We start from the raw sequence: 25,829 nt of genomic DNA, 5'->3' as shown, positions 1-25,829 counted from the left end.
CCCACAACCTTGGCGTATCTGGACAACATTCTAACCAATGGAGCTACCCAGCCAGGGATCCACTAATTTATTTGTCCATAATTCCCTTTATCATGGACGTAGAGGTGACCATTGAACAACGTGGAGAGTTAGGGGCATAGACACCTCACCCAGTCGAAAATGTGCGTCTAGCTTTGCCTCCCACAAACCTCACTACCGACGGCCCAGTGTTGTCCGGAGGCCTCGCGGATAACAGAAAGGCTGTGCACACCTGTTCTGTGTGTCGTAGGAGCATATACTGTGTGACTGTAGTCAGGTGAGCTTGAGAAAACCGCGAGAGAAAACACGCTTTCAGAGCTGTGTCGTGAGCGTCACGCCCCCGTGGGCGCCTCACTGCCTTCGCCGTGGCAGGAGCCTTGCTCTCTGGTCTGCTCCCACGCGGTTCATGTGAGGGCTTAAGTGACAGTCACTGATGCGGACCAACGAACGGGAGGAGCCTTTCCCTCACTGCCCTGACGCCTGGTAGGAATCCTCTAATGAGAGCTTGTGAGTCAACGTGCTTTGAAAAAGTCATTTTAGTGCACATACGAAATATAAGGTATACCTTTCAGATCGAAGCTCAAAGCCTTCCACAGCTCATGTGTGTCTGCGCGCCCCCTTGCGCGATTCAACAGGTCTCGTGGGCATTGGTTAAGGATGGGTAATGAGTCTGCCCGTTGAATAGTTCCAGTTTCCAGTTTTATCTCTGAAATTTTGATTAGAGTTTAATATATTTATTAACATCTGTGGCACATGTCTTTGGAGACTTGAAAAGATAGAATTCAACACAATTAGAGTTAAAGTGGTGTTAAAACCAGTGCGTTCCCTCCTTCACAGTGATTCCCCGCGGCTCTGGGAGGCTGCGGGCAGTGGACCTGTCTCCTGGACTCCCCGACCCCAAAGCTCCAGTTTCAGGGACACCACCTGCTCACGATGCCACAGGACAGGGGCCCGGTCCATGGAGCTCACTATTGGCGTGTACTTGTTACCATGTTTTCTGTCATCCCTTTAGAAGCTTCTCTCTGTTTTAAAAATCAGGCAGATTTATAAAAAATTTTATTGAATTTATTGGGGTGACATCGGTTAATAGAATTATATAAGTTTACGGTATACAATCTTGTCCTGGCCGGTTTGGCTCAGCAGTTAGAGCATCGACCCTCAGACAAGAGAGTCCCGGGTTCGGTTCCCGCTAAGGGCATGTACCTTGGTTGCAGTTTGTCCCTGGCCCCGGTTGGGGTCGTGTGGGTGGCAGCCACTCAATGTGTCTCTCTCACATTGATGTTTCTTTCTCTCTCTTCCTCCCTCTCTCCCTCCTGCTCTATCTGAAGATAAATGCAAAAATGTCCTCGGGTGAGGATTATTATTAATAATAATAATAAAGCACCATTAGAAAAATATAAAATAAAAATGAGGCATACAGTCCTGTAATACATCATCTACATATTATACTGTGTGTTCACCACCCCACGGCGAGTCTCTCCGGCACCACGGAACCTCACTTTATCCTCTGCCCGCTCCCGCGCCCCTTCCCTCTGGTGATCACTGTATTGTTATCCGTGTCTGTTTTTCACATTTAAACCCTCATCACTTCTCCGCCATCTGCGAGGCATTCAGGCTCATTCTCATTCACTCTGTGCTCTCGAAGAATTTCAGCAAGCACCCTGTCTTGAATAAATGTGCCACTTTGACATTATCTTTAAAAAGATCTAGAGTGTTTTGATCTGACTTGGATGAGTGCCTCCAATTTCGCTCGTCTCTCTTTGCTACTATTCCCTGGTGAGAAACCGAACGGGCAGCGCAGGCAGACCTGTGGGGCCGTCCCTCGTGGGGCCGTCCCTCGTGGGCTGTCCCTCGTGGGCTGTCCCTCGTGGGGCTGTCCCTCGTGGGCTGTCCCTCGTGGGGCTGTCCCTCGTGGGCTGTCCCTCGTGGGGCCGCAGAGCGTGGCGTGAGACACACAGCAGCCCGCGGCGGGCACAGGCACAGGCCCTCGCGGGGAATGGAGAGACAGCCGTGAGGGCGGGAGGAAGGACCATTCTGCATCGCCGTTTAAGCAAGGAGAACTGGAAACCCTTTAGATGGGTGTTGGAGACATCGGTAGGCCACTGCCCAGGATCGGGAAGTGGCACAGGCTGAGAAGGGGTCAGGGACACCTCTGTAGAACTGGGACTGACGGAAGTGGACTTGGTGATGCCTACAGATGAAGGATGGTTCGCACGCGCGCACACACACAGTGTAAGATGCGCAGAACATAGACGTTCCCATTTTAACTGTTTGGCCTGTACAGTTTTGTGGCATTAAAGTACATTCACATTCCGGTGCATCCAGCACCAGCATCATCTCCAGAGTGTTTTCACCTCCCCCGACCGAGGCTCTGAACCTGCCAAGAGGAATCCTGGCCTTTCTGCGCAGGCTGCTGGCAACCGCCCCGCTCTGTTCTGGCTCGGAACGTGGCTACTTTTCATGTCAGCCTCGCTGTGTCCTTAGATCTAATGTGAGTCTCCCGTAGAGGGCGTGTGGTTCTGCATACGACGGTGTATATGTACATTTAAATCCATTCTGCCAACGGGTGCCTTCGACCGGTGAGTGTGTTGCTCAGCTAATGCTGCCTGGGCCAGAGTCAAGAAGGGGGTTTCACTGTCTCACAGTTCTGGAGGCTGGACGCCCAAGCGCAAGGGTCGGTAGGGTCATCCAACCCGGAGCCATCCCCTTGGCTTTCAGACGCCGCCCTCCCCAGTCCCCGCGGGGTCCTCCACCCGTGCGTGTGTGTCCTTGTCTCCTCCCCTTGCAAGACCACCTGTCCTGTGGGATCGGGGCCCATTCTAATGACCTCGTTTTAATTTCTAATGACCTCGTTTTAATTTCTAATGACCTCGTTTTAATTGAATCACTACTTCCAAGATCCTATTTCCAAAGGCCGCCAAATTCTGGGGTATTGAGGGGTAGGGCTTCAACATCCGCAGTTTGGAGGGCATAATTGAACCCGCGCAGAGAGTCGCTGCCATGCACACCTGAAGTAACTAGAGAGGAGAAAGAGCTTTCTTTCACTGATGCATCTGTGTTTTGTGTCTCATCACTTTTCCCTCTGTGTTTAGTTGATTTTCACAGTCACCCCTTGTGATTCTCCTTCTCATTTCCTTCTGTGTATATTCTAGAGATGCTGTCTTTGTGGTCGCCGTGGAGATTACACATGCAGACAGTTCCCTCTTAAAGCCTTCCCAACGCTCTATACTATTGCATCTCTGTTGTGCACCTGTTAACAAAGGTTTATAATTCTGTGTATTCTTTGTATTTAAATTTTGCAGGAAATAAAAATATGCAGCTGCAAATCAAAATTAAAAAGTAGTCTGTTTTTTAAAATAGTTCTCCCTGTATTTACTTTACCCGGAGAACACTGTATTTCCATATGGTTTTGAGTTGCTATCCAGTGTCCTGTGACTTCGACCTGAAGAATTCCCTTTAGCATTGCTTGTAGGGTAGGTAGAGTGGCATTTGTTTGGTGATGACTTAATGTTTCCCTCATTTCTGAAGGACCATTTTACTAGATATGGAATTCTCCGTTGACAGTGTTTTTCTTTCAGCAGTTTAAGACTTCACCCCACTGTCTTCTGAGCTACAAGGTACTTGCTGAGAAAGCTACTGATGGTTTTATTGGGAACCCCTTGTTGTGATGAGTTCTGTTTCTCGTTCTGCCCTCCGGATCCTTGGTCTTTGTCTTTGTGGGTCTCTGAGTTGTCCTGCCTGGAGTTTGTTGAGCTCCTTGAATTTGTACAACTATATCTTTCCTAAAATTTTAAGTGTTGAGCCATTAGGTACTCAAATTCACACCGAAGACGGTTGTTTTACAACCTCTGTGGAGTAAGCGTGATGCATGTTTCTGTGGGGACCTTTCTGGAGACGGACTGCGGTCTTTGGCTCGGCCACGCTCCCCTGCTTCCCTGTGCGCCTCGCGGTACGTGCCGTAGACTGAGCACAGAGGGCACGGCTGGCCCTCCCGTCCGCGGACTGGCACGGAGGGGCCTTCGCTGACCGGTCGTCCCTGGGCCTGGGTCAGCCTGAAACAATGACGTGAGATCTTCCCAGGTCGTTCCTGGGCATGTGTCCTGTCCTGGTCTGGGGTTCTCCCCTCACCCGCCCCCGGATGCTTTAAAATATCTTAATTTCCCAAAGAGCCTGACCCTGGCTCCCTCTCAGGGTCTCAGAGGTTCTACTGCTGCCCTCTGCCCACAGGTTCTTGCCCCAGCTTTTCACACGGCTGGGTCCTGGCACGTTTTATTTCGTTATTAATATTTTTAATCCTCACCTGAGGATACCTTTCCATTTTATCTTCAGGTAGAGTAGGAGGGGGAGAGAGAAAGAGAGAGAGAATCATCGATGTGAGAGAGACACATCGACTGGTTGCCTCCCGCACAACCTCAACCAGGGCCAGAGACTGAACCACAACTGAGGCCGGAGTCGAACCAGCGACTCTTGGTCTGTGGGCTGACGCTCTAATCGCTGAGCCAAACCTGCCAGGGCCGCTGTGCACAAGTTCAATGCAGCTGCGGCCACCAGGCAGTTTCCCGGCAGCCAGTGCCCTCGCCCCTCTGAGCTCAGGTCACACAAGGCAGAAGCCAACCCTTCAGGCAGCCCACAGGCCGGCACATGCCAGACAAGGTCCTCGTGGCTTCTACAACCCTCATTAATAAAAAGGAGAAGAAAGAGACTGCTCCCTCCCAGCTGCACCGTGACATTCCAGGGGAGATGTGAGGCGAGGGCACGTGAGAAATCCCAGACCCTTTCTGCCATTGTGAATGTGGGTTTTTCCTCCGTGGGCGTTTGCTTGGTTACTCCGGGTCTTTGGATGTTTCCAGAGCTCTTGCAAAGCTGTTTCCGTCGGAGTTGTTCATCGGAAGTTTGCACAAGGGAAAGAGGGCTTGGCGGCCCCTACTCTGACACCTTGCTGACCTCACTGCTCACCTTCCTGGGCTGTTTTTAAAGGACACGGAGAAAAGGCAGCTCCGTCCTTCTTCCCAGAGACTCACTCGGTCTTTGTCTTTGTCTTTGTCTTGTGACTCAACCGTCCACCGAGACTTTGGAGAAAGTGGGCAGTGGTGCTTCTGGGAAGGCGTCTCTGGGAGCTACCAGATCACCTTCTCTTACTCTTTCCTGGTTAGAGCAGACACATGAAATACACTGCAGTGACGCCCGGCCGGCGTGGCTCAGTGGTTGCGCGTCGACCCTGCACCAAGCGGTCGCTGGTTCGATTCCCGGTCAGGGCACATGCCCGGGTTGTGGGCCGATCCCCAGTGGGGGACATGCAGGAGGCGTCCAGTCCATGTTCTCTCTCCTCAATGTTTCTATCTCTCCCTCCCACTCCCTTCCTCTCTCTAAAATCAATAAGTAAAATAAATAAATAAGTAGGATAGAGTAAGCGTTACGCGGCAGCCAGTCAATCTAGTAAGCAAATGAGTCCTTCAGAAACTCCTCTGTGATGGACAGCACCCCCAGGAGGAGGCCTTCATGGCTCAGCCAGGAGGTACCTGAGCACACCTGTGCACGGGAACCAGCGCCTCCTTCAGTTCAATGAGGAGCATGTTTAATGTTTAAAATATAATAGCTTTTTATGGAAAACATCTCTTGTCTAGGGCTTAGTAGATCAACAGCATCATTATTTTGTTCATGGGGAATGAATGAAGTCTTCCTTCTGTATAAACTTAGACATTTTCACCAGGCATCTCTCTCTTCTTGTCATGCTATTCATTGTAACCTGCCATAAAACCGATCACAATGAGAACATGCATGTGTTTTTTTAATTACATGTTGACCTCTTCAATAGAAGAAGGGTCCGGACCAAAGAATGTCTGGATAAGGAGTCTTTGTTTTTCAGGAATAAGAATAACAATTTATTTTAATGTAGCTTAATTGTCTTCATTCTTAAAGAAATCATATTTTAAGTCGTAATTTGAGAACCAAATCTGCCTAACACGAATTTATTCTCTGGGTATTTCCCCAACAGCTACACAAAGCTATAATGGTATTTCTCTCTGTTGTGTTGTAGTGAGCCAAGGAGGTGTAGCCTTGGTCTCCGACATGTGCCCAGACCCCGGGGTGCCAGAGTACGGGCGAAGAGCAGGATCCGACTTCAGGTAGGAGGCAACGTCACGAATCGAAAAGCATGTCACTTTCTAATGCACGAAATCTGAGCTTGTCCTTTTGAAACCTTCTTTCCTTTTGACTTAAAGATACAACTCCTCGGTTATTAGGCAGCTATATTATTTATAGAAATTTAAATTTGTGCTGAAAATGTCCAGATACTCTAGAGCTGACCATGTTCACTGTATGACCCAATATTAAAAATTTAACTCAAAATGTATATAATCAAAATGAATCTCCAGGTTGTTTTTTTTTGATCTGTGTTAATTTGTGAACTGCTAATAGCCTAATGCATCCTAATGCATTTTGGTTAATGTGTGAAAAAATAGATGGGCCAAAAATGTAACTATAGCTGCATAATTATTTCATTAGTGAGCTTTCACATTAATGAAGGTAAGTGGCAGTCAGTACACTTTATTTCGAAATGTTATGATTCAGTTGACGAGGGTCATGATGACCTGGAGACAGCTTTCCACTTATTCCATTATGAGCGTGGTCGTGGTAAAAGTGCTGTTTCTTTGGATATTTGCATTTATTTTATTTAGTTCAAGAAACTTAAACCTTTGCCAAATGATTCAAGATGGAAAGTCATATTAGGAGAAAGCTTCAGATCAAACAGCAAAAGGGAGCCAAAAAAAAGCATTTTTTTTTCTTTCTTATAATCTCACTGGCTCTTGAGAGGGAAAGTAAAAGACATGTGTTGAGAGGTTAGGCTATGAACCGAGCTAACAATTGATACAAAACAGTGATACTTCAGAGCAGGGAGAAGACTTTCTCCCTCGATGACACTGCCAAGTGCAATTCAAGGCAGTTCGGATGTTGTCTTACAAATCTGAATGTCTTTTATTTCCTTTCTTTGCCTGAAGACACTGGCTAGAACCTCAATTACATGGTTGAATAGAAGTGGTGAGACAGTCTCACCTTATTCCTGGTCTTAGGAGAGAAGCATTCTAGCTTTCATCTTTAAGAGCGACATTCATTTCAATTTTTCATGGATTTCTTTGTCAGGTTGAGGAAGAACTCTTTGTTTTGGGTTCGTTGGGAGTTTTTAATCAGAAATGGATATAAAATCTTGTCGGAAGCTTTTGTACATCTGTGGATATGATCTTTTTGTCTACTGAGTTTGTTATTGTGAATTACATTGATTTCCTGGCTTTGCATTCTGAGGTAAAATTAATTTGGCTTTGAAATATTATTATTGTTTAATATACCGTTGGATCTGATTTGATTGACTCTTAGACTGCAAATACGTTCTCAAAAGATATTGACCTTGAGACTTTTCTTGTAATGACTTGATCTAGTTTTGCTATCAAGGTCTCATAAAATTAATTAAGAAGTACTCTCTCTTCTTGAATAGCCTGGAAATGTTTGTATAGAATTGGTCATCGTTTCTTATTAAAATCTAGGGAGATTCATTTAGGAAGCCATCTGAAATTAAAGTCTTCTTATGAGAAAGTTTTCAAATTACTCTTTCAACTTCATCTCTGTGTATAGGCCTACTTAGGTTATATGTCTCTACCTGCGTGAGCTTGGACAGGTTGTATTTTCAAGGAAATTTTTTTTTTTTTTTTTTTTATCCTCACCCGAGGACATTTTTCCATTTTTTGTTCAGGTAGAGTGGGGGGGAGAGAGAGGAACAGAGAGAGAGAGAGAAACATCGATGTGAAAGGGACACATCGAGTGGCTGCCACCCGCACAACCGACCAGGGCCGGGGACAAACTGCAACCGAGGTACATGCCCTTAGCGGGAACCGAACCCAGGTCTCTCAGGACCGCAGGCCGACGCTCTAACCGCTGAGCCAAACCGGCCAGGGCTCAAGGAAATTTTTAACTTTTTCTACGTTGTCAAAGTTAATGGCATAAAGTTATTCATAATATTTCCCTCTCATCCTTTGCATCATTAATGATATCACAGTTCTAATTCCTGATATTGGTAATTTCGGTTTTCTCTTGTACTTGATTCATCAGACTAGAGAATGCCAATATATTGATCTTCTAAAACGCACATACACACACACACACACACACTTGTTTTCACTGAATTTTTTCTGTAGGATTCACTTGTCTTGTATTCCACTGATTTCTGCTTTGGTCTTTCATTCTTTTCTTTCTTCTGATAACTGTGTGACTTAACTCACATTTCTACGGATTTTTCCAAGGATCTTCGTGCTCAGAAAACATACTTTATATTACTTAAACCCTTTTGAATGCATTGATCATTGTTTTCCGGCCTACAAGTACTCTTTCTTGGAAAAATGTCATGTACCTGGAAAATAACATGCATTATGTCATATGTGGGTGGAGTTTGGTACAAATGTCAATCAGATCAAGCGGTTAATGGAGCTGTTCAAGTCTTCAATATCTTCCTGATGTTCTTGCCTCTCACTTTGTTGCTGAGCGAGGTGTATGAAATCTGCTACAACTGTGGATTTGTCTGTCTCTCATTGTAGTTTTATCTGTTTTTTTCCTTCATGGATGTTGAAGCTATGTTATTAGGTGCATGCATGTTTAAAATTGCTCTCTTTTTAAGAAATTCTATCTTTGATACTATAACGTACCCTCTTTATTCTTGGTAGCCTTGCTCTAAAGTCAACTCTGCCTCGTATTAGCATAGACACCCAGCCCTCTTTGCTGATGCTATGTATGGACTCTTATATCTGTTTTTAAAAATGTCTATTGATTGATTTTAGAAAGAGTGAAGAAGGCAGAGAGAGAGAGAGAGAGAGATTGAGATTGATTTGCTATTCCTTATTTAAGCATTCATTGGTTGGTTCTTGTATGTGCCCTGGCAGGTGAATCGAACCTGAAATGTTGGCACATGGAGAGAGCACTCTATTCAACTGGGAGCTGTCTGGCCAGGACTGGTTAAATCTTTTTTGAAAAGAAAAAAAAATTTTAAATGCCTTTTCAAATAATTAAGCTTATTTTTAATGCTATCATAAAAATTGACAAATGATATTTTCTTTTTCTTTTTTTTAAAAAAATGTATCTCATTGTTGAGAAGTATTCAAGATGTCCCCTCATGTCCCCCCTTTACCTCCTGCTCCCAGCACTCCCCAGGATCTCACCGCACTATTGTCTGTGTCCACGGGCTATGTGTATATGCATATAAGTTATTTGGTTATTCTCTTCCTGCCCGCCCGCCCTCTGAGATCTGTCAGTCTGTCAGTCTGTCCCCTGCCTCCATGTCTAGACAAATGATATCTTCTTAAATGGTACCTGCGTTGTGGAAGATGAAATCATGACAATAAACATTTTCTGCTTCCTTACACTAAAATACGTTCATGAGTAGCTTCCATCTCAAACCGATGCTTTATACACACCTGGTGTGTACCATCATCTGTGGGCCACTGGCCAATAATTCACTGAGTTATGCGTTCTCCAGATGTTCATCCTTTTCAAGATACAACGGCAACGGCATCACCTCTGCTGTGACCATGTGTCTTGTCAGAAAACGTGCTTGTGCCTTGACTGCCTTAGGTGGCTCTCAGGTCATGAAAATGCCACGCTCTCTGAGAAGGGCCCCCCACCCCCGTGGGCCGCACTGTGAGGAGAGGTGAGCTCGACGTGGGGTTGACCCATCAGAATGCACATTATTGCTGGAGTTATAAGGATCAATAACACAGGAAGAAAGAAACGTGCTACCCAGATGTGTGCTTTGTGGAAACTAAGTTAAAACTCAAGGTCATTCCGACTGGTAGTTTGGGACTGGGTAGTGACCATGGACATCAAAAGGTTAACATCTGTATTAGTGTACTGACCGCCTCCTCCCACGTGGCGGTGGAGTCCATCTGCAAGCCTGACGAACACAGCCAGGGGAGGGCACCTCGAGACCGCGAGCTGAGGTGACACGTCCACGAGCTGAGGTGACACGTCCACGAGCTGGGGTGACACGTCCACGAGCTGAGGTGACACGTCCACGAGCTGAGGTGACACGTGGATGCACCATCACATAACACATTCTCTCTAAATGCTGCTGTTTTGACCCCAGGGAGGATGCTTGTAATGGTTTCAAGTATTTTTATGTTTTTTTTTATTATTGTTGAAAGTACCACAGATGTTTGAGACTGTTCTTTATGAGAGGCAATCCAGTTTTGTCTAAATTCTTATAATCAAAAGTAGTGACTAACATAATCCTAACTAATGACGGACATTGTCAAGCGGAGCGGATCAAATTCATTTGTAGTTAGCACTCTAATAATAGGCCATTTGGGGTTGTTCACTTGATTAAGTTGGTAAAATATTCCTCATTGGACTGTATTCATACTATAATTCTTGTTTCTTTGGAAATCTTTTTTTTTTCTCATGGATAGTCTAAATATTAACTCCAATATTATCTATAAAGAATGGTGGGTAAAGGAAGCCCAAATTGCAAAGCCTTTTTGTTTGGATTCAGATAAATTTGGGGACAGTTTCTCCACCACTGGCCGCTCTCGGACAGACAGAGTCTATTCCTGGGCCGACGAAGCAGGCACAGCCTGGCAGGACGTTCCGATGCCTGCGTGTGGGCTGGGGCCGGTGTGGCGGAGGGCTCTGGGGACGCACACGGTGTCTGTCACCCCTGGTCCCCGGCGCTGGCGGGACAAGCGCTCTGCGGGCGGGCAGAGAACCGTCTCGTTTGCACACGCCGCTGCCGAGGTGGCCGAGATGTGAGATCGGATGGTCTCATTGACCTCAATGCCCATGTCGACCTGGCGGTGTGCAGTGAGGAGGGGGCTGCATGTCCGTCTCACTCCCGTCGTCCAGGACACTGGTGCGGGCGCAGGGGGTGGACGGCACAGAGCAGCCACGGGAAGTCGGACGTGGTTGGAACCAGCCTCTAAGCCGGGCTCCTGGGCAGGGACCACCCGCGCCCAGCAGGAGGCCTTCCTCCGTCTAACTGTCCCTTGTACAGAGCGTCCGAGAGGGGACCCTCTGCACACGGCCCAACGTCACAGGCTCCAATGCAGAAGGTAGATCGTAGTTACAGACTCTAGTGTAGAGGGTGTGCAGGCGGCCCAGAGTCGGTTCACAGCAGTGAGTACACGAAACACAGAGTTTATTCTATTTCTTCAATATATGTTTTCAGTGATTTGTTTGAGAGGAAGGGAGAGAGAGATAGAAACAGTGATGAGTGAGAAACATCAATCAGCTGCCTCCTGCACCCCCCCACTGGGGATCAAGCTGCAACCCAGGTGGGTGCCCTGACGGGGAATCGAACCAGGGCCTGTCAGTCCATGGGACAGCGCTCAGTCCACTGAGCCACACCTGCTGGGCCACAGTTTATTCTTATAGTATTATTTATTAATTGTATTATTTTCCATAGGAACAACAGTATACCTACTTTTGTCCCACCCTGCACAATGTGTATATATAAATATATAAATATATATATATATATATATATGCTTATGTTAAGTGTATATAACATAAACTTAAGGTATACTTTTATATTACATATGTGTGTGTGTGTGTGTATATATTTATATTTATATGTGTGTATATTTATATATATATATACACATGTGTATTCACACATTATAGACTCCCAAGATCTGTTCTTTACAAAGTTCTCTATTGCATGTAGTAGATACTGAAATTGAATTCAGAGACTCCCCTGATTTCTCTGAAACACGGGCGACTCGTCAGCCTCCACGGCCCCTCACTGGCCTCCGTGGCAGGGCTGGGCCATGCCAACCCTGGGTCCTGCGAGCTGCCTCAGCCGACCCGAAATGCCCTGCCCTTCAGGGTGGCCGCTGTGCCCTCGGGCTCTGTCTCGCTGCTTTCCATTCTCAGTCACGTTCTCGATCAAGAGTGCCCCCCCCCCCGGCCATGCCTGCCTGCTCCTGGCAGGTGTCTCGGGGGTCAGAGCTCCCACTGTGCAGGAGGGCGGGCTGGTGGGGAAAGAGGTGCGCAGCTCAGGGAAGTGAACTGGGGAGCGCCCACAGACACCTCGTGAGCCCCAGGACCTGTGCCATGTGGGAGAAGGTGTCACCCCTGCCCCCCGCCCCCCAGCCTCTCCTCGCAGGGCCAGCTGCCCTCACCCTCCTCACCCCGCCGTCATGCCCGTTCTCAGGCCTGTGCAGGGACCCCTGTGCCGGTCATCCTGGAGCCCCCTGGAGCAATGGCAGCGGTGCTGGCGTTAGGTTCTGCGGGGAGGGGACGGGCTCTGCTGGTTTATTTTCTTGGTGCCGTGACCAACTCATGGTGGAAGGGTCGCTCTGCCCGACCGATTCAGGTGGAGCTTCAGGCCTGCCTGTCCCCAAGGTACGGGACCACATCCTCACCACGTCCCCACTCACCCAATTCATTAGTCACCTCGGTCAGAAAACACATTACCAACTTTAAAAAAAAAATGTTTCTTTATTGATTTTAAAGGGAGAGGGAGAGAGAGATGGAAATATGGATGAGAGAGAACATCGACTGGCCGCCTCCTGCAGGCCCCCCACTGGGGATCAGGCCCACAACCTGGGCACCTGCCCTGAATGGGAATCGAACCCCCGGCCTCTTGGGGCAGGGTCGATGCTCACCCACTGAGCCTTACTGGCTGAGGGACCAACTTTTCTTAAAGCATGACTTTCGCCCGGCCAGCGTGGCTCAGTGGATTGAGCCTCGTCCCATGGACTGAGAGGTCCTGTTCGATTCCCGGTCAGGGCACATGCCCGGGTTTCAGGCTCCATCCCCGGTGAGGGGCGTGCAGGAGGCAGCTGATCCATGTTTCTCTCTCATATCGGTGTTTCTATCTCTCTTCCTTACTCTCTCTCTAAAAAAAAAATTTTTTTTTAAATCAATAAAAATATATTTAAAAGAAAACAGGACCTTCACTGCAGAGTGGATCTGGGAGTCAGAGGAGAGGTCGTTATGACTTCAACCTTCAGTCTGCAGCTTCATGCTCGATGTTCTGTATCACCATTCGAGCGGATCAGTGTTGTTCTTGTACTTAGCACCTCCCCCCAAGGGGTGTCCCACAAACACACTTGGTGTGTGATCAGGGAGACAGAAGCCGAGGCATATGGAAGGAACACTCACATACTCATCACCAAGCAGAAGACAATCCCTCACCCAAGTCCGGGTAACCTCCGCTCAGGTCTCCTGATTCCCGCAGCGCCGCGCTCCCTCCGGGGGCGCACTGGTGACTGTGCCTCGCTATGAAGATGTTGCTGCTGCGGCTTGTCTCTCTCCACGGAGGTCAGTTCCAGGGAGGAGCCGCCTGCCTCTTGTTACGTGAAAACAAAGAATTGCATCTACAAAGAGGGTATAAACCAGGAAATAAATATGTGTATTTTTCTTAGAAATTGCTTCTTATTGTTGTTTCTCTGCACCATTCTTCACACGGTGGAGCGAGACGGGCCCTGTGGCGGCCGCGGGCTCTGTTTTTGTCACCCGAGGGTGTCGGTGAGACAGAGCCGGCGCCTCTCTCTCGGTGGCCGGGCGGACAGTGGAGCGGTGTCTGGGGAACTCGCACCGCCGTTCCGCGCATCCACCTGTTTTCTTGGCTTATTGAATTTTTTTCCCCTGCTTCCTACTTTTTCTAAATGGCTACGATAGAAAATTCAGTTAGCCTCTAAAGTTGAGCAGCTGCACACACGGAAACCGCGACGTTCCATGTAATGTCCTCCCCCTTCAGCGCTTCTTCATTTCTGTGGCTCTTCTGTCTCCCGGGACGTGTTGATATCCTCCATCCTCTCATGTGGTCGTAGGTGGAGGCAGCAACCCGGATCTTAGCATGAGCCACCTCTGCCTTCCCGGCCCGGAGTGTGGACTCCTGGCAGCCCTCGGTCAGTGTCTTCGCTGGTGAGGTTAACGAATGTGCTTCCTCCCCTGGGTCTCCGTGCCCAGCTGGCTCCCTGACACCCTGGGTGCTGGTCATCAATGGGCTGGTTTGCCTGGTGGTCTGTCCTGGGCTCTGGACCTGCTCACTCGCAGGAACGAGGCAGCTGCTGAACAGAGGCCTCGGGCTCTCCCCCCTCTTCCCGCCACGTCCGTCCGTCCTCCTCCCTGGCTTCTCCCTCGAGCTGCAGACGGGGGAGAACAGTCAGTAGACACCTCCTGGGCCGGTCTGCAGGGTGTGCGTGAGTTTTCTGACCTCACGTGGAAACAGGCCAGGGGGCTGCTGACCGCTCGGCACGGGAGATGTCGGGAGGAGGACAGGGGCTTCCCTCTGACCTCAGGACGAGACCCGAGGGCTTGGAGAAGGGCCCGAGGAGAGCCAGCCCCTGCGGTGACCAGCCCCTCCAGCCCCAGTTTGTTTCTGCTGCTCCTGTAGCCTGCCTGTCCCCCCACAACCTGCGTGGTGCGTCATCCTGTGGACACATGTCTGCCGCCGTGGGGGGGGGGTGGATATGGGGATGTGATTTTCGGCTTTGTCAGACAAAGAAAGCCTGCTCTTTGTAAATAGCGGATTCCCGTGAACTTTTCACATACTCAGATTTAAATGAAAGTTCTTCACAGGAAAATTCAAACGTTTCCTAACGGCCCGGCTTCTGAGAGCTGCAGTTGAGAGAGGGCTGGTCACTGGGAGACCCTTTCAAAGCCACCGTCATTGCCCACACTGGACACGCCTTCCACTCGCCTGCTGCCGGGGTCTGAGTTGTGCTGGTGTAACATACAGTATCTATAAGTCACGAAATACGAATTGCTTTTCTTTCCGTCGGCCACAGGGCTCCATCGACTCCCTCATGCATTTCTTAGTCGTGCTAATTTGTCTTAAGAGTTGAGGAGATGAGTCTAAAAATTGTCCCTAGAAAAAGAAAATATTGACCCAGAAATGACATGTTCTGTGTGAAAATCAAAAGGGTGATAGGCATCTCCTGTCCCCTGCTGGGCAGAGTCTCTGAGCAGACAGCGCTGTCCAGAGTGCTGAACCAGCCCTGCCGCCCGGCCCGCGGACAGCTCACTGCTCAAGGTCTTGTGGCCCGGGGGTCACAGTGATGAGGACCACAGCTGACAGAGACCATCCGGTTAAGTACCAAAGTCCCTGTCTAAGGGAGTAAATCCTGACTTCTTGGCGAATCCGTGAGGTTCACCACCAACGCGTATTTTGAAGTAGAAACCGGCGATCACAAAGACGCACAGAAGGCCACGGACAGGCCCCCTCCTTCCTCATGCTGCCGGGTGTCCTCTCCCCATGACCTTTCCGGGGGTTCAGCTTGTCGCTCTTTTAGGAGCCCATCTGAAGTCATGCCTCTGTCTCCGGGTTGTGCACACGTGTTTCCGGCAGGGACAGCACAGCTCACTAACTGTGCCGGAGGCTCTAGCAGTGTGAGGGTGAATTAACCAGCACACACGTCCTCAGGGAGCTTTACCCCGGGACCTGACTGCCCCTCGTTCTCCAGTCCCTGTCCCTGCACTTCTGTGCCTGGGGTTGATATTTCTCAAATAAAACTGTGGCTGGAGCCCTAAACAAACCAAGTTGTGTACCTCAGAGAGAGAGAAGGAGCGAGGAGAGGAACCAGAGGCGTTGTGTCTCAGGGAAACACGGGGCAGAGCCCTGGGGCAGCCTCCGTGTCCACAGGAGGGACGACCAGACAGCTGTGGACTTGCCAGGCTGTTTGCGATGCTCGGAATGGACCCCCGACGTGGACACCAACAGGGTTTCTGTAGTCGGTTTTTAAGCCAGGACACATATATTCATCTTGCAAAGAGTGAATAAATTCTAGAGCTCTTTCAAGACCTGACCTGAATTTTAGTTTCTGGTAGAAACGTTTTATTGCATTTTAAAAAAATATGTTTCTATTGATTTTTTTTCTTTTCTTTTTTTGAGAGGAAGGGAGAGAGAGAGAGAAACATGAATGTGAGACAGAAACATCCATTGGCCGCCTCCTGCACGCCCCCTACTGGGGATCGAGCCCACAACCCGGGCATGTGCCCTGACCGGGAATCAAACCAGGCAGGACCTCTCAGTCCGCGGGACGATGCTCCATCCACTGAGCCACCCTGGCCAGACCTTTCATCGTATGTTAACCAAAGGCAAAACCAGGCTTTCCCCGTTCCCCAATATTCCCATAACTGCGCACATGTAGTCTGCACATGGCCAGTGACTGTCCGCTGGAGGCTGTCTCAGCCCCGTCGGGACATCCTGAGCCTTGGCCCTGGGCGTCAGCGGTGGACCAGAGGCAACTGCCGGACACGCCGGTGTTGTGAAGGCCGACGGGGGGAGTGGAGAGCAGACAGGTGTCTCTGCTAGCGTTACTTCTCAGGGCTATTTCACCACGCATTTTAAAGATTTTTTTAAGTAAGAAGGGGGGAGAGGAGGAGAGGAAGCTGGAAGAGGGGGAGATGGGGAAGCAGGGGTGGGAGGAGGCAGGGGAGTCCTGACTCTAAGAGCAGTAACATTATTGCAAAGCCCGCTGGGAGCGTTCTGAGGCCCGTGAGTTCAGATGTGCGAAATGCTGTTTTGTTGGTCCCGGGGCTGTAATTAAATTCTGTTTCAAGAGCTCCATTCCATCGGAGACAGAAAATGTTATTTATTCACTCCTAAGTGTGTTCAGGTCAGGGATTCTCAGTCCTTTGGCTTAAAGTCAGTTGTTTATGTCCCTTCTCCACAGGTTTGGATCTTAAATGCCAAGATGTGACAGGGGCGTGGCCTCTCCAGCCCACTGGTGCCTCTGTGACCCCTGCAGGTCCCTCCCCAAGCCTCTGGCAGGTACACACCCTTGTCCTGCCTAGGGGGTGTCTCCCCGGTGTGTGGCTCCCTCTCTGTCAGTCACCACAGCCAGCATTCAGGGGCCGTGAGCCCTTGGGGGTGACCTGCTGTGTCACCCAAGGGCCAGGCACGGGGCCTTCTCAGTCTCAAGCTCCACACTGCCCCTTCTCTGCAGAGGTTGTGTGCCCTCCATGGGGCCATAGCTGGGAAAGGGGAGCGAGTCTGCGTTAGCCGTGGGTGCCCACACATGGCTCTGGGGGTCCCGCCTGTTCCATCCTCACCCTCTGGCTTCCTCGCGCCGGTGTGGTGGGGAAACCAGGGCTGACGCTGTCACCAGGTGTGGTGGGGAAACCAGGGCTGACGCTGTCACCAGGTGTGGTGGGGAAACCAGGGCTGACGCTGTCACCAGGTGTGGTGGGGAAGCCAAGGCTGACGCTGTCACCAGGTGTGGTGGGGAAGCCAGGGCTGACGCTGTCACCAGGTGTGGTGGGGAAGCCAGGGCTGACGCTGTCACCAGGTGTGGTGGGAAGCCAGGGCTGACGCTGTCGCCAGGTGTGGTGGGGAAGCCAGGGCTGACGCTGTCACCAGGTGTGGTGGGGAAGCCAGGGCTGACTCTGTCACCAGGTGTGGTGGGGAAGCCAGGGCTGACTCTGTCACCAGGTGTGGTGGGGAAGCCAAGGCTGACGCTGTCACCAGGTGTGGTGGGGAAGCCAGGGCTGACTCTGTCACCAGGTGTGGTGGGGAAGCCAGGGCTGACTCTGTCACCAGGTGTGGTGGGGAAGCCAAGGCTGACGCTGTCACCAGGTGTGGTGGGGAAGCCAGGGCTGACGCTGTCGCCAGGTGTGGTGGGGAAGCCAAGGCTGACGCTGTCACCAGGTGTGGTGGGGAAGCCAGGGCTGACGCTGTCACCAGGTGTGGTGGGGAAGCCAGGGCTGACGCTGTCACCAGGTGTGGTGGGGAAGCCAAGGCTGACGCTGTCACCAGGTGTGGTGGGGAAGCCAGGGCTGACTCTGTCACCAGGTGTGGTGGGGAAGCCAGGGCTGACGCTGTCGCCCGGTGTGGTGGGGAAGCCAAGGCTGACGCTGTCGCCAGGTGTGGTGGGGAAGCCAGGGCTGACTCTGTCACCAGGTGTGGTGGGGAAGCCAGGGCTGACGCTGTCACCAGGTGTGGTGGGGAAGCCAGGGCTGACTCTGTCACCAGGTGTGGTGGGGAAGCCAGGGCTGACGCTGTCACCAGGTGTGGTGGGGAAGCCAGGGCTGACTCTGTCACCAGGTGTGGTGGGGAAGCCAGGGCTGACGCTGTCACCAGGTGTGGTGGGGAAGCCAGGGCTGACTCTGTCACCAGGTGTGGTGGGGAAGCCAGGGCTGACGCTGTCACCAGGTGTGGTGGGGAAGCCAGGGCTGACTCTGTCACCAGGTGTGGTGGGGAAGCCAGGGCTGACGCTGTCACCAGGTGTGGTGGGGAAGCCAGGGCTGACGCTGTCGCCAGGTGTGGTGGGGAAGCCAAGGCTGACGCTGTCACCAGGTGTGGTGGGGAAGCCAGGGCTGACTCTGTCACCAGGTGTGGTGGGGAAGCCAAGGCTGACGCTGTCACCAGGTGTGGTGGGGAAGCCAGGGCTGACGCTGTCGCCAGGTGTGGTGGGGAAACCAGGGCTGACGCTGTCACCAGGTGTGGTGGGGAAGCTAGGGCTGACTCTGTCGCCAGGTGTGGTGGGGAAGCCAGGGCTGACTCTGTCACCAGGTGTGGTGGGGAAGCCAGGGCTGACTCTGTCACCAGGTGTGGTGGGGAAGCCAGGGCTGACTCTGTCACCAGGTGTGGTGGGGAAGCCAAGGCTGACGCTGTCACCAGGTGTGGTGGGGAAGCCAGGGCTGACTCTGTCACCAGGTGTGGTGGGAAGCCAAGGCTGACGCTGTCGCCAGGTGTGGTGGGGAAGCCAGGGCTGACGCTGTCGCCAGGTGTGGTGGGGAAGCCAAGGCTGACGCTGTCGCCAGGTGTGGTGGGGAAGCCAGGGCTGACGCTGTCGCCAGGTGTGGTGGGGAAGCCAAGGCTGACGCTGTCGCCAGGTGTGGTGGGGAAGCCAGGGCTGACGCTGTCGCCAGGTGTGGTGGGGAAGCCAGGGCTGACGCTGTCGCCAGGTGTGGTGGGGAAACCAGGGCTGACGCTGTCACCAGGTGTGGTGGGGAAGCCAGGGCTGACTCTGTCACCAGGTGTGGTGGGGAAGCCAGGGCTGACTCTGTCACCAGGTGTGGTGGGGAAGCCAGGGCTGACGCTGTCACCAGGTGTGGTGGGGAAGCCAGGGCTGACTCTGTCACCAGGTGTGGTGGGGAAGCCAAGGCTGACGCTGTCGCCAGGTGTGGTGGGGAAGCCAGGGCTGACTCTGTCACCAGGTGTGGTGGGGAAGCCAGGGCTGACTCTGTCGCCAGGTGTGGTGGGGAAGCCAAGGCTGACGCTGTCACCAGGTGTGGTGGGGAAGCCAGGGCTGACTCTGTCGCCAGGTGTGGTGGGGAAGCCAAGGCTGACGCTGTCACCAGGTGTGGTGGGGAAGCCAGGGCTGACTCTGTCGCCAGGTGTGGTGGGGAAGCCAGGGCTGACTCTGTCGCCAGCACACCGCTCGGCTCGCTTCTCTGCCAGCCCTCCCTCCTCCTCCTGCCAGGAGTTTGGTTTGGTTGTGTTTTGTTTCTTAAAGTGGGGTGAAGGTGCCATCATGTCTCCTTTATTTTATTTTGGTTACGTGCCTCTAGCAGGAACCGAACCCACAACTCCCTGGTCCACAGACTGACACTAACTGCTGAGCCAAACCAGCCAGGGCTCATGTCTCCTTCAAACATATTTCACCTTATACCTGGGCGGCACTAGAAGTCAGAAGCCTGTAGTTTTAACTTGTACAATAACAGCCAAGGTCCTCAGGCTGCACGTAATACATGGGAGAAAAATCAGACATGTGAGCACCCTGACTGCACACTTTCACACACGTTTGCACACACACACACACACTAATACATTCGTACACATATGCACACACACAGACACAAACACTCATACACACACACAAATGTTCTCTCTCACACACGTTCATACGCACACCCGTTCATACACACACATGCACACATAGACACAAATGTTCCTACACACACACATACACACAACTACTCATACACATATACATAGACACACACATAGACACACACACAAACACATTTGTACACGTGCACACATACACATTCATACACACACAAATGTTCTCTCTCACCCACAAATGTTCACACACACACACGTTCATACACACACATGCACGCATAGACACAAATGTTCCCCACACACACACATACACAAAAGCACTGATACACATATACATACACACACACAAACATATTCGTACACGTGCACACATACACATTCATACACACACAAATGTTCTCTCTCACCCACAAATGTTCACACACACACACGTTCATACACACACATGCACACATAGACACAAATGTCCCTACACACACACATACACACAACCACTCATACACATATACACAGACACACACATAGACACACACACAAACATTCGTACACACACACTGTGTGACATTTCCCACACCATCTGGCCACATGGCCCTTATTCTCAAGAAAGTAACTCGTTTAAACAAACCTTCAAAGTAGGCGATGGGGGCGGTTCAGACATAATTTCCCTGTCAGCTCAGCTCCTTTCACAGGGAGGGGTGTGGCACGTCCTGGCTTGAACTCAGTTCTAAAGGAAGGTTTCGCTCTAATTTTTGTGGGTTTTTTTTTTGTTTTTGTTTTTTACTTAAGAGTGACAACAGTATCATACCAAGGATTTCTCTTGTTGCTGGAAGTGAAACATGTTTGAGTGCCCACAGGCGGCGCCTGGAGATGATACGGATTCCCGTGTACTTAGAAATCCGTAAGCGTGCTGTTGGAACTGGGTACTTGAAAAAAACGAAGATGCAGATTATCCATCTATCTGCCAATTGCCTGTCTATCTATTCATCCATCCATCATTTATCTACCTGTCTATCCATCATTTTTACTCATCTCCATCTATTGCTCTGTCATCCCGAAACTCTAAGTGGGAAGATGTGTTGTTCAGCAGACTGAGCCGATGTCACATGTCCGCGGAGAGAGAGTGGTGTCACCACCCCCCGGGCAGGCGACACAGGCAGCTGGTCTGTTGGTGACGGACAGTGAGACCTCACAGCTCAGCCACCCACCAGCCAGCTTGAATTCCTCTTTAATCTGTAATCACTCCAGGGTTTGTTTTTCTTTGTGGAAATAATCGATCATTCCAATTCTCAATAAATGCTCACCAAAAACATTCTCTCGGCCAGTGGTTCTCAGCCTTCCCAATGCCGCGACCCTTTAACACAGCTCCTCATGCTGTCTGTGGGCGCATCTGCGTGTGGGCGGACCCGCCTGGAGACCACAGAGGAGCGGGGTCTCGGAAATGTGTGTTTTCCCGTGGTCTTAGGCGACCCCTGTGAAAGTGTCGTTCGACCCACACAGTGGTCGCGACCCACAGGTTGAGAACCGCCGCTCTAGGAAAACCCACATTTAGAAATAGTTCGTTCACCTAGAAAGACTCTTTAAACCACGGTGGATAAGGCCAAGCAGACAGTGAGCAGAAATGTCTGTAGAACTCAAAGCTGAGTGAGGGGCCTTCAGGGCTGAGCACTAAGGAAGTGAAAATGTGGTTTTCTCTGTTCTCGACTGTGTCTCAAATGCTGCTGCTTTAACTGTTTAACTTACATGTCACCACTTGGATAGTTAGTATCCAGACACGATATATCTCTGTCTTACACAAAATCAATTTTCTGTTATTTCTTCCAGTTTCTATGCTAACAATGGTCAGAGGTGCACAATATCATTGATCTAAGGTGTTCTCAATTTATTCGCCACTGGAAAGGTACTAATAAAATTTTTTTTGGAATATTCTTTTTGGAGTACTTTCCTAGTATTTTATATATAACATCAGTGGCTCTGTTTCCCAGCCCACACTCAAACGAAGAGGTTTTTACGAGTGGGATTTTAAAAGATTTTTCGTTTCCATTTAAATGGAAAGAAATACAATGGAATACAAAAACCAAAGTGTACTTAAAATGCTATTACTGCTCTAAAAATAGTTGTGTGGCTATTTTTCCCGAGAGACAGAGAAGCTGGGCTGTGTACAATATTGTATCACGCTGTTGTCTTTTCTATGTTACAAATGTTCCATGTTCACCTTTTCCGTAGCAACATTTTATTCTTTCAAACATATCTGTAATAATGTAGTCAATCATGGTTCTGTTTGTGGACACTTTTACGGCCTCCAAACACCAGCTCTGGCCCTATGTTGCAATATTTGGAACAGCAGATATATATTATATTGTCAGAATTGAGATCAAGTAGTCAGAGTGCTGATATTATAGCGGTGGTTGACCTCACAACGGAGCCCGAGTCCTAAGAGTACCTCAGGGAACTTGGTGACGGAAAAGCGTGTGCGGTAGGGACGGGGCCCTGCTGGAGAGGTGCCGGCCGTCGTGACTCGTGCATGACAGGCTGTGTGACTAACCCAGGATCGCCACGTGACAGTTAGAATTCTGTAGTCTTTCTTCACGTGTGACCCCGCCTGGGAACTTTACATCAGCTCCCCAGTTCGAGGGCCACGCTGCCCCCACAACGCTGGCTCTCCCGCACCCGTTGTCCATCGTACCGTGTGGTATAGTTTCCTCATAGCACTTATGACACTCTTGAATTTTCTTATTTCTTTGTTTCATTTGTTTACTGAGTATTTTTCTTCCCTGAAATAGACTGTTATCCCCAGGTCAGGGGACACTGTCTTATTAATGTCTGCCTCTCTGGCACCTAGAATAGAGTGTTGCCCATGGTCGATGTTAAAATTGTATTAAAGGGATAATGAAAATGGAAATATAGGTCAATAGAAAGAACTGAAGATTGGAGCCTAGACTAGAGAACAGAGGTATAATAGTTGTTTTTAATAAACTCTATTATGTCATTTATTTCATGACGCTCCACGGGTTAAAGCAAAGCCACAGGAACAGACATTGTGAACGGGGGTGACTACGCAGCGGGCCTTCCCAGAGAGCGGGTGTGACCCACAGGGACACATTGTATCTGCATTGAGGTGTTGACACTTTTCACGTGCAAAAACAAGTAGTTCGGTGTTTTTCTCAAAATCATTTTTATAGAATTTGGTTGCCCTGGAGACGTGGTGAACGGAGCTTCCTGGACAGGACACTTGGAAAACTCTACCTTTTCTATTCTCTTACGAAGGCAAAATAAGTTTTCGCCTCTTAAATTTTAGTGAAGATACATGCTTAATCGGGTGTGGTCCAGACTTCATCGGATGGTGTCCACCCTGATTCGAGGACTTCTCCCACGTGCTCCACCGCCCCGCGGGAGGGTGACGGAAGCGTGGGGACTGCCCGTGTCATCCCCTGGGCGACAGTAGTTGTGATTGCAGAAGCGAGCTTTGCACTCAGCAGGAGAGGACACGCGTGTTTATGTCCCCCGGGCTTTGGTCTTTCGTTAACTTCATCCGCGGCATCGTCTCCCAGGTGGCTGTGTCTCGCTCCCCCTTTTGTGCACAACCACCTCAGGGGTGTCCCTGGAAGACACAGGAGAGCTTCCCCCTGGAGCACCCGCTCAGCTCCCGGCAGACGCCCCAGCCTGCTCGGAGGCCGTTGGGGTGTTCGGGCTGGAGGCGGCCTCTCACTGTACCCAGACACCTGTTACACTTGCTGCTGCAGCAACAACACACTTGTCACCTAGAGCATCGGGGTCCACGGGAGCCCGGCGCCGTGATCATCGGGCTGGAGGCTGGAGTCCGTCCTCCGGCGAAGGATGCTCTCCTGTGACGGGTCCTGAGACACGGTGTCCCTGGCCCTCCTCCGGACAGAACGAACGTTTGTGATAACAAGATAGAGTCTCTACTGAGAATTCCACTTGATTGTCTTCTTTATAGCGAGCAAGTGTTTTGAATTATGTTGTGATAAGGACACTTACTGTGAGATTTATCTTCTTAATTTTTAAGTGCGTTATTGTTGACCACAGGTGTGTACACCAGACCTCTGGCAGTTACTCGTCTTATACTTCACGCCTGTCTTAGTAACTCCTCGCCCTTCCTTCTCCAGCCCGGCACCCCCACCCCCGGCTGGTTCCAGGCAGCTGCACCCTCACAGACAGCTGGGCTGCTCTCCTTTCTCCTACTGGGATGTTCCACAACCTGGCCTCGTCCGGTCCTGGTGTCTGTGAGACGTTTGTTCACGTGGAATGACGCCTGACTTTGTTTGGTCTTTGGGGTGCACAGTCCACTCCCCTCTTCTCCCTGCGCCACACACACAGCCTCCTGGTTTCTCCGTGCTTCAGCGGTGTTGTGCTAAGGGTCCCGTGTTCAGCTGCAACACTCACAGACCAGACCTTTGAACCCAGGTCTCGGGACTGGTCCTGGGCCACAGGACAGGGTGTGCGTGAATGACCCCCACTGGACAGCTTCAGGTTTCATGTGGCTCAGCGGTGTGGTCGTGGCACCACGGTGATGCTTTTTAAGTCTTGCATGAGTAACCGGGCTGTTTTCTGCTTTATCGTTGCGTAGGGTTGGCGCAAGTGTGCAGTTCTCCTGTGAGGACAACTACGTGCTCCAGGGCTCCAAGAGCATCACCTGCCAGAGGGTCACAGAGACACTGGCTGCCTGGAGCGACCACCGGCCCCTCTGCCGAGGTGAGGACCGCGGGGCGGCTGCCGCCCAGATGCCGCCTGTGTTCAGGTTCCCCGGTGTTTCTGCGTCCAGTGGGGTTTGTGCTGAGACAGACCAGAGTTCTATGCCTTCACAGTGAAGTGGGTAACAGCGAAATATTTCCTTGAAATGTGTTAGGGGGTACATACGTTCAAGGGTATTTGTGGTGTTAACATTCAGTAAGATATGAGCAGATCAAGTTATTCAGACTCACACACGTATACTCAGTGCAGTGGGCCTCACCTAGCTGTCTGCATTCATACGCACATGTGCATACCTGTGGAAATGTCACAGCACCAGGTCCCTGCTCAGGCGGCCCCGTGGTCGAGCAATCGTGGGCTGTGATGTCAGCGGCAATGGGCTTGTACCTTGGGCGCAAGCTGCTATGTCGCTGTCAAGTCACCTTGAAGGAATCTCTGATGTAGAGGAGAGTGGGAGGGAGAGAGAGACATGGGTATGAGAGACACACCGATCGGTTGCCTCCCACACAACCCCAACCAGGGCCAGGGATCAATCCTGCCACCCAGTTCCGTGCCCTGGACTGGGAATCGAACCCGAGACCTCCATCTGCAGGCCGACACTCTAACCGCTGACCCCAACCAGCCAGGCCTGGAGGTGATTCTGAAGTGTCTCCGTGAAGATGAATGTATCAGACACGAGCACCTTCCCGAGAGGCCGCTGTGTCGGGGCATCCATGACAAACGCCTTCATGCTGTAAAGACATACATGTTGCATTTGAAGTAGGAAAACATTAGACAAACTCTATATATGAATCCTGAAGACTTCCTTACTAGAATAATTGGAGATAAACCCTGTAGAATTAGGTCATAAACACTCGCTGACAGAAACCCAAACCCAGGAGCAGTCTGGGTGCAATGGAGACGGATTCCTCTGGGATGAGGCTCCGTCAGGCAGCACGGGGCAGGGGATCCGCCTTGTGTCCTCACGACGCACCCTGTGGGCCCTGTGGCTGGCCCTCGGCTCCCGGTCAGGGGCGTCCACACCCCTCTGGGAGGCGGGGAGGTCAGAGGGGAGGCCAGCAGGGGTGTCCAGGGGTGTCCAGGCGGCTCAGTGGCAGGGGCCAAACCAAGGCAGATGATGGGTGGGGGGAGCCTCAGCAGCGGGCTGTCTACCGTGGGAGGTTCAGAGAAGCAAGCGGCCCTGTTTTTGTGGAAGGAGAGGAGAACCTGAAATGGAATTTCTACCCACGGCTGTGTGCTAAGGACACAAGGAGAAGACACTAGAACACGTCCTGGCGGCCGGTCCTATGACACAGGAGGCCTTTAGGAGCAGAGGAATCAAGGACGGGAG

General features: G+C 50.8%; 1 protein-coding gene across 1 annotated transcript in view; it reads left to right on the top strand.

Moving 5' to 3' along the window:
* CSMD1 (CUB and Sushi multiple domains 1) overlaps positions 1-25,829 on the top strand; it is a 1,021,666-nt gene that overhangs the window by 639,983 nt on the left and 355,854 nt on the right. The window contains exons 8-9 of the mRNA XM_036250552.1: positions 6,056-6,143; positions 24,378-24,502. Of these exons, the coding sequence (XP_036106445.1) occupies positions 6,056-6,143; positions 24,378-24,502 (213 nt within the window). The remainder of the gene's footprint in view (positions 1-6,055; positions 6,144-24,377; positions 24,503-25,829) is intronic.

The sequence above is a fragment of the Molossus molossus genome, unplaced genomic scaffold (assembly GCF_014108415.1).
Source record: "Molossus molossus isolate mMolMol1 unplaced genomic scaffold, mMolMol1.p scaffold_m16_p_9, whole genome shotgun sequence".
Taxonomy (NCBI): Eukaryota; Metazoa; Chordata; class Mammalia; order Chiroptera; family Molossidae; genus Molossus; species Molossus molossus.
Note: the sequence above shows the minus strand (reverse complement) of the source record. Positions and strands in the feature narration are given on the sequence as shown.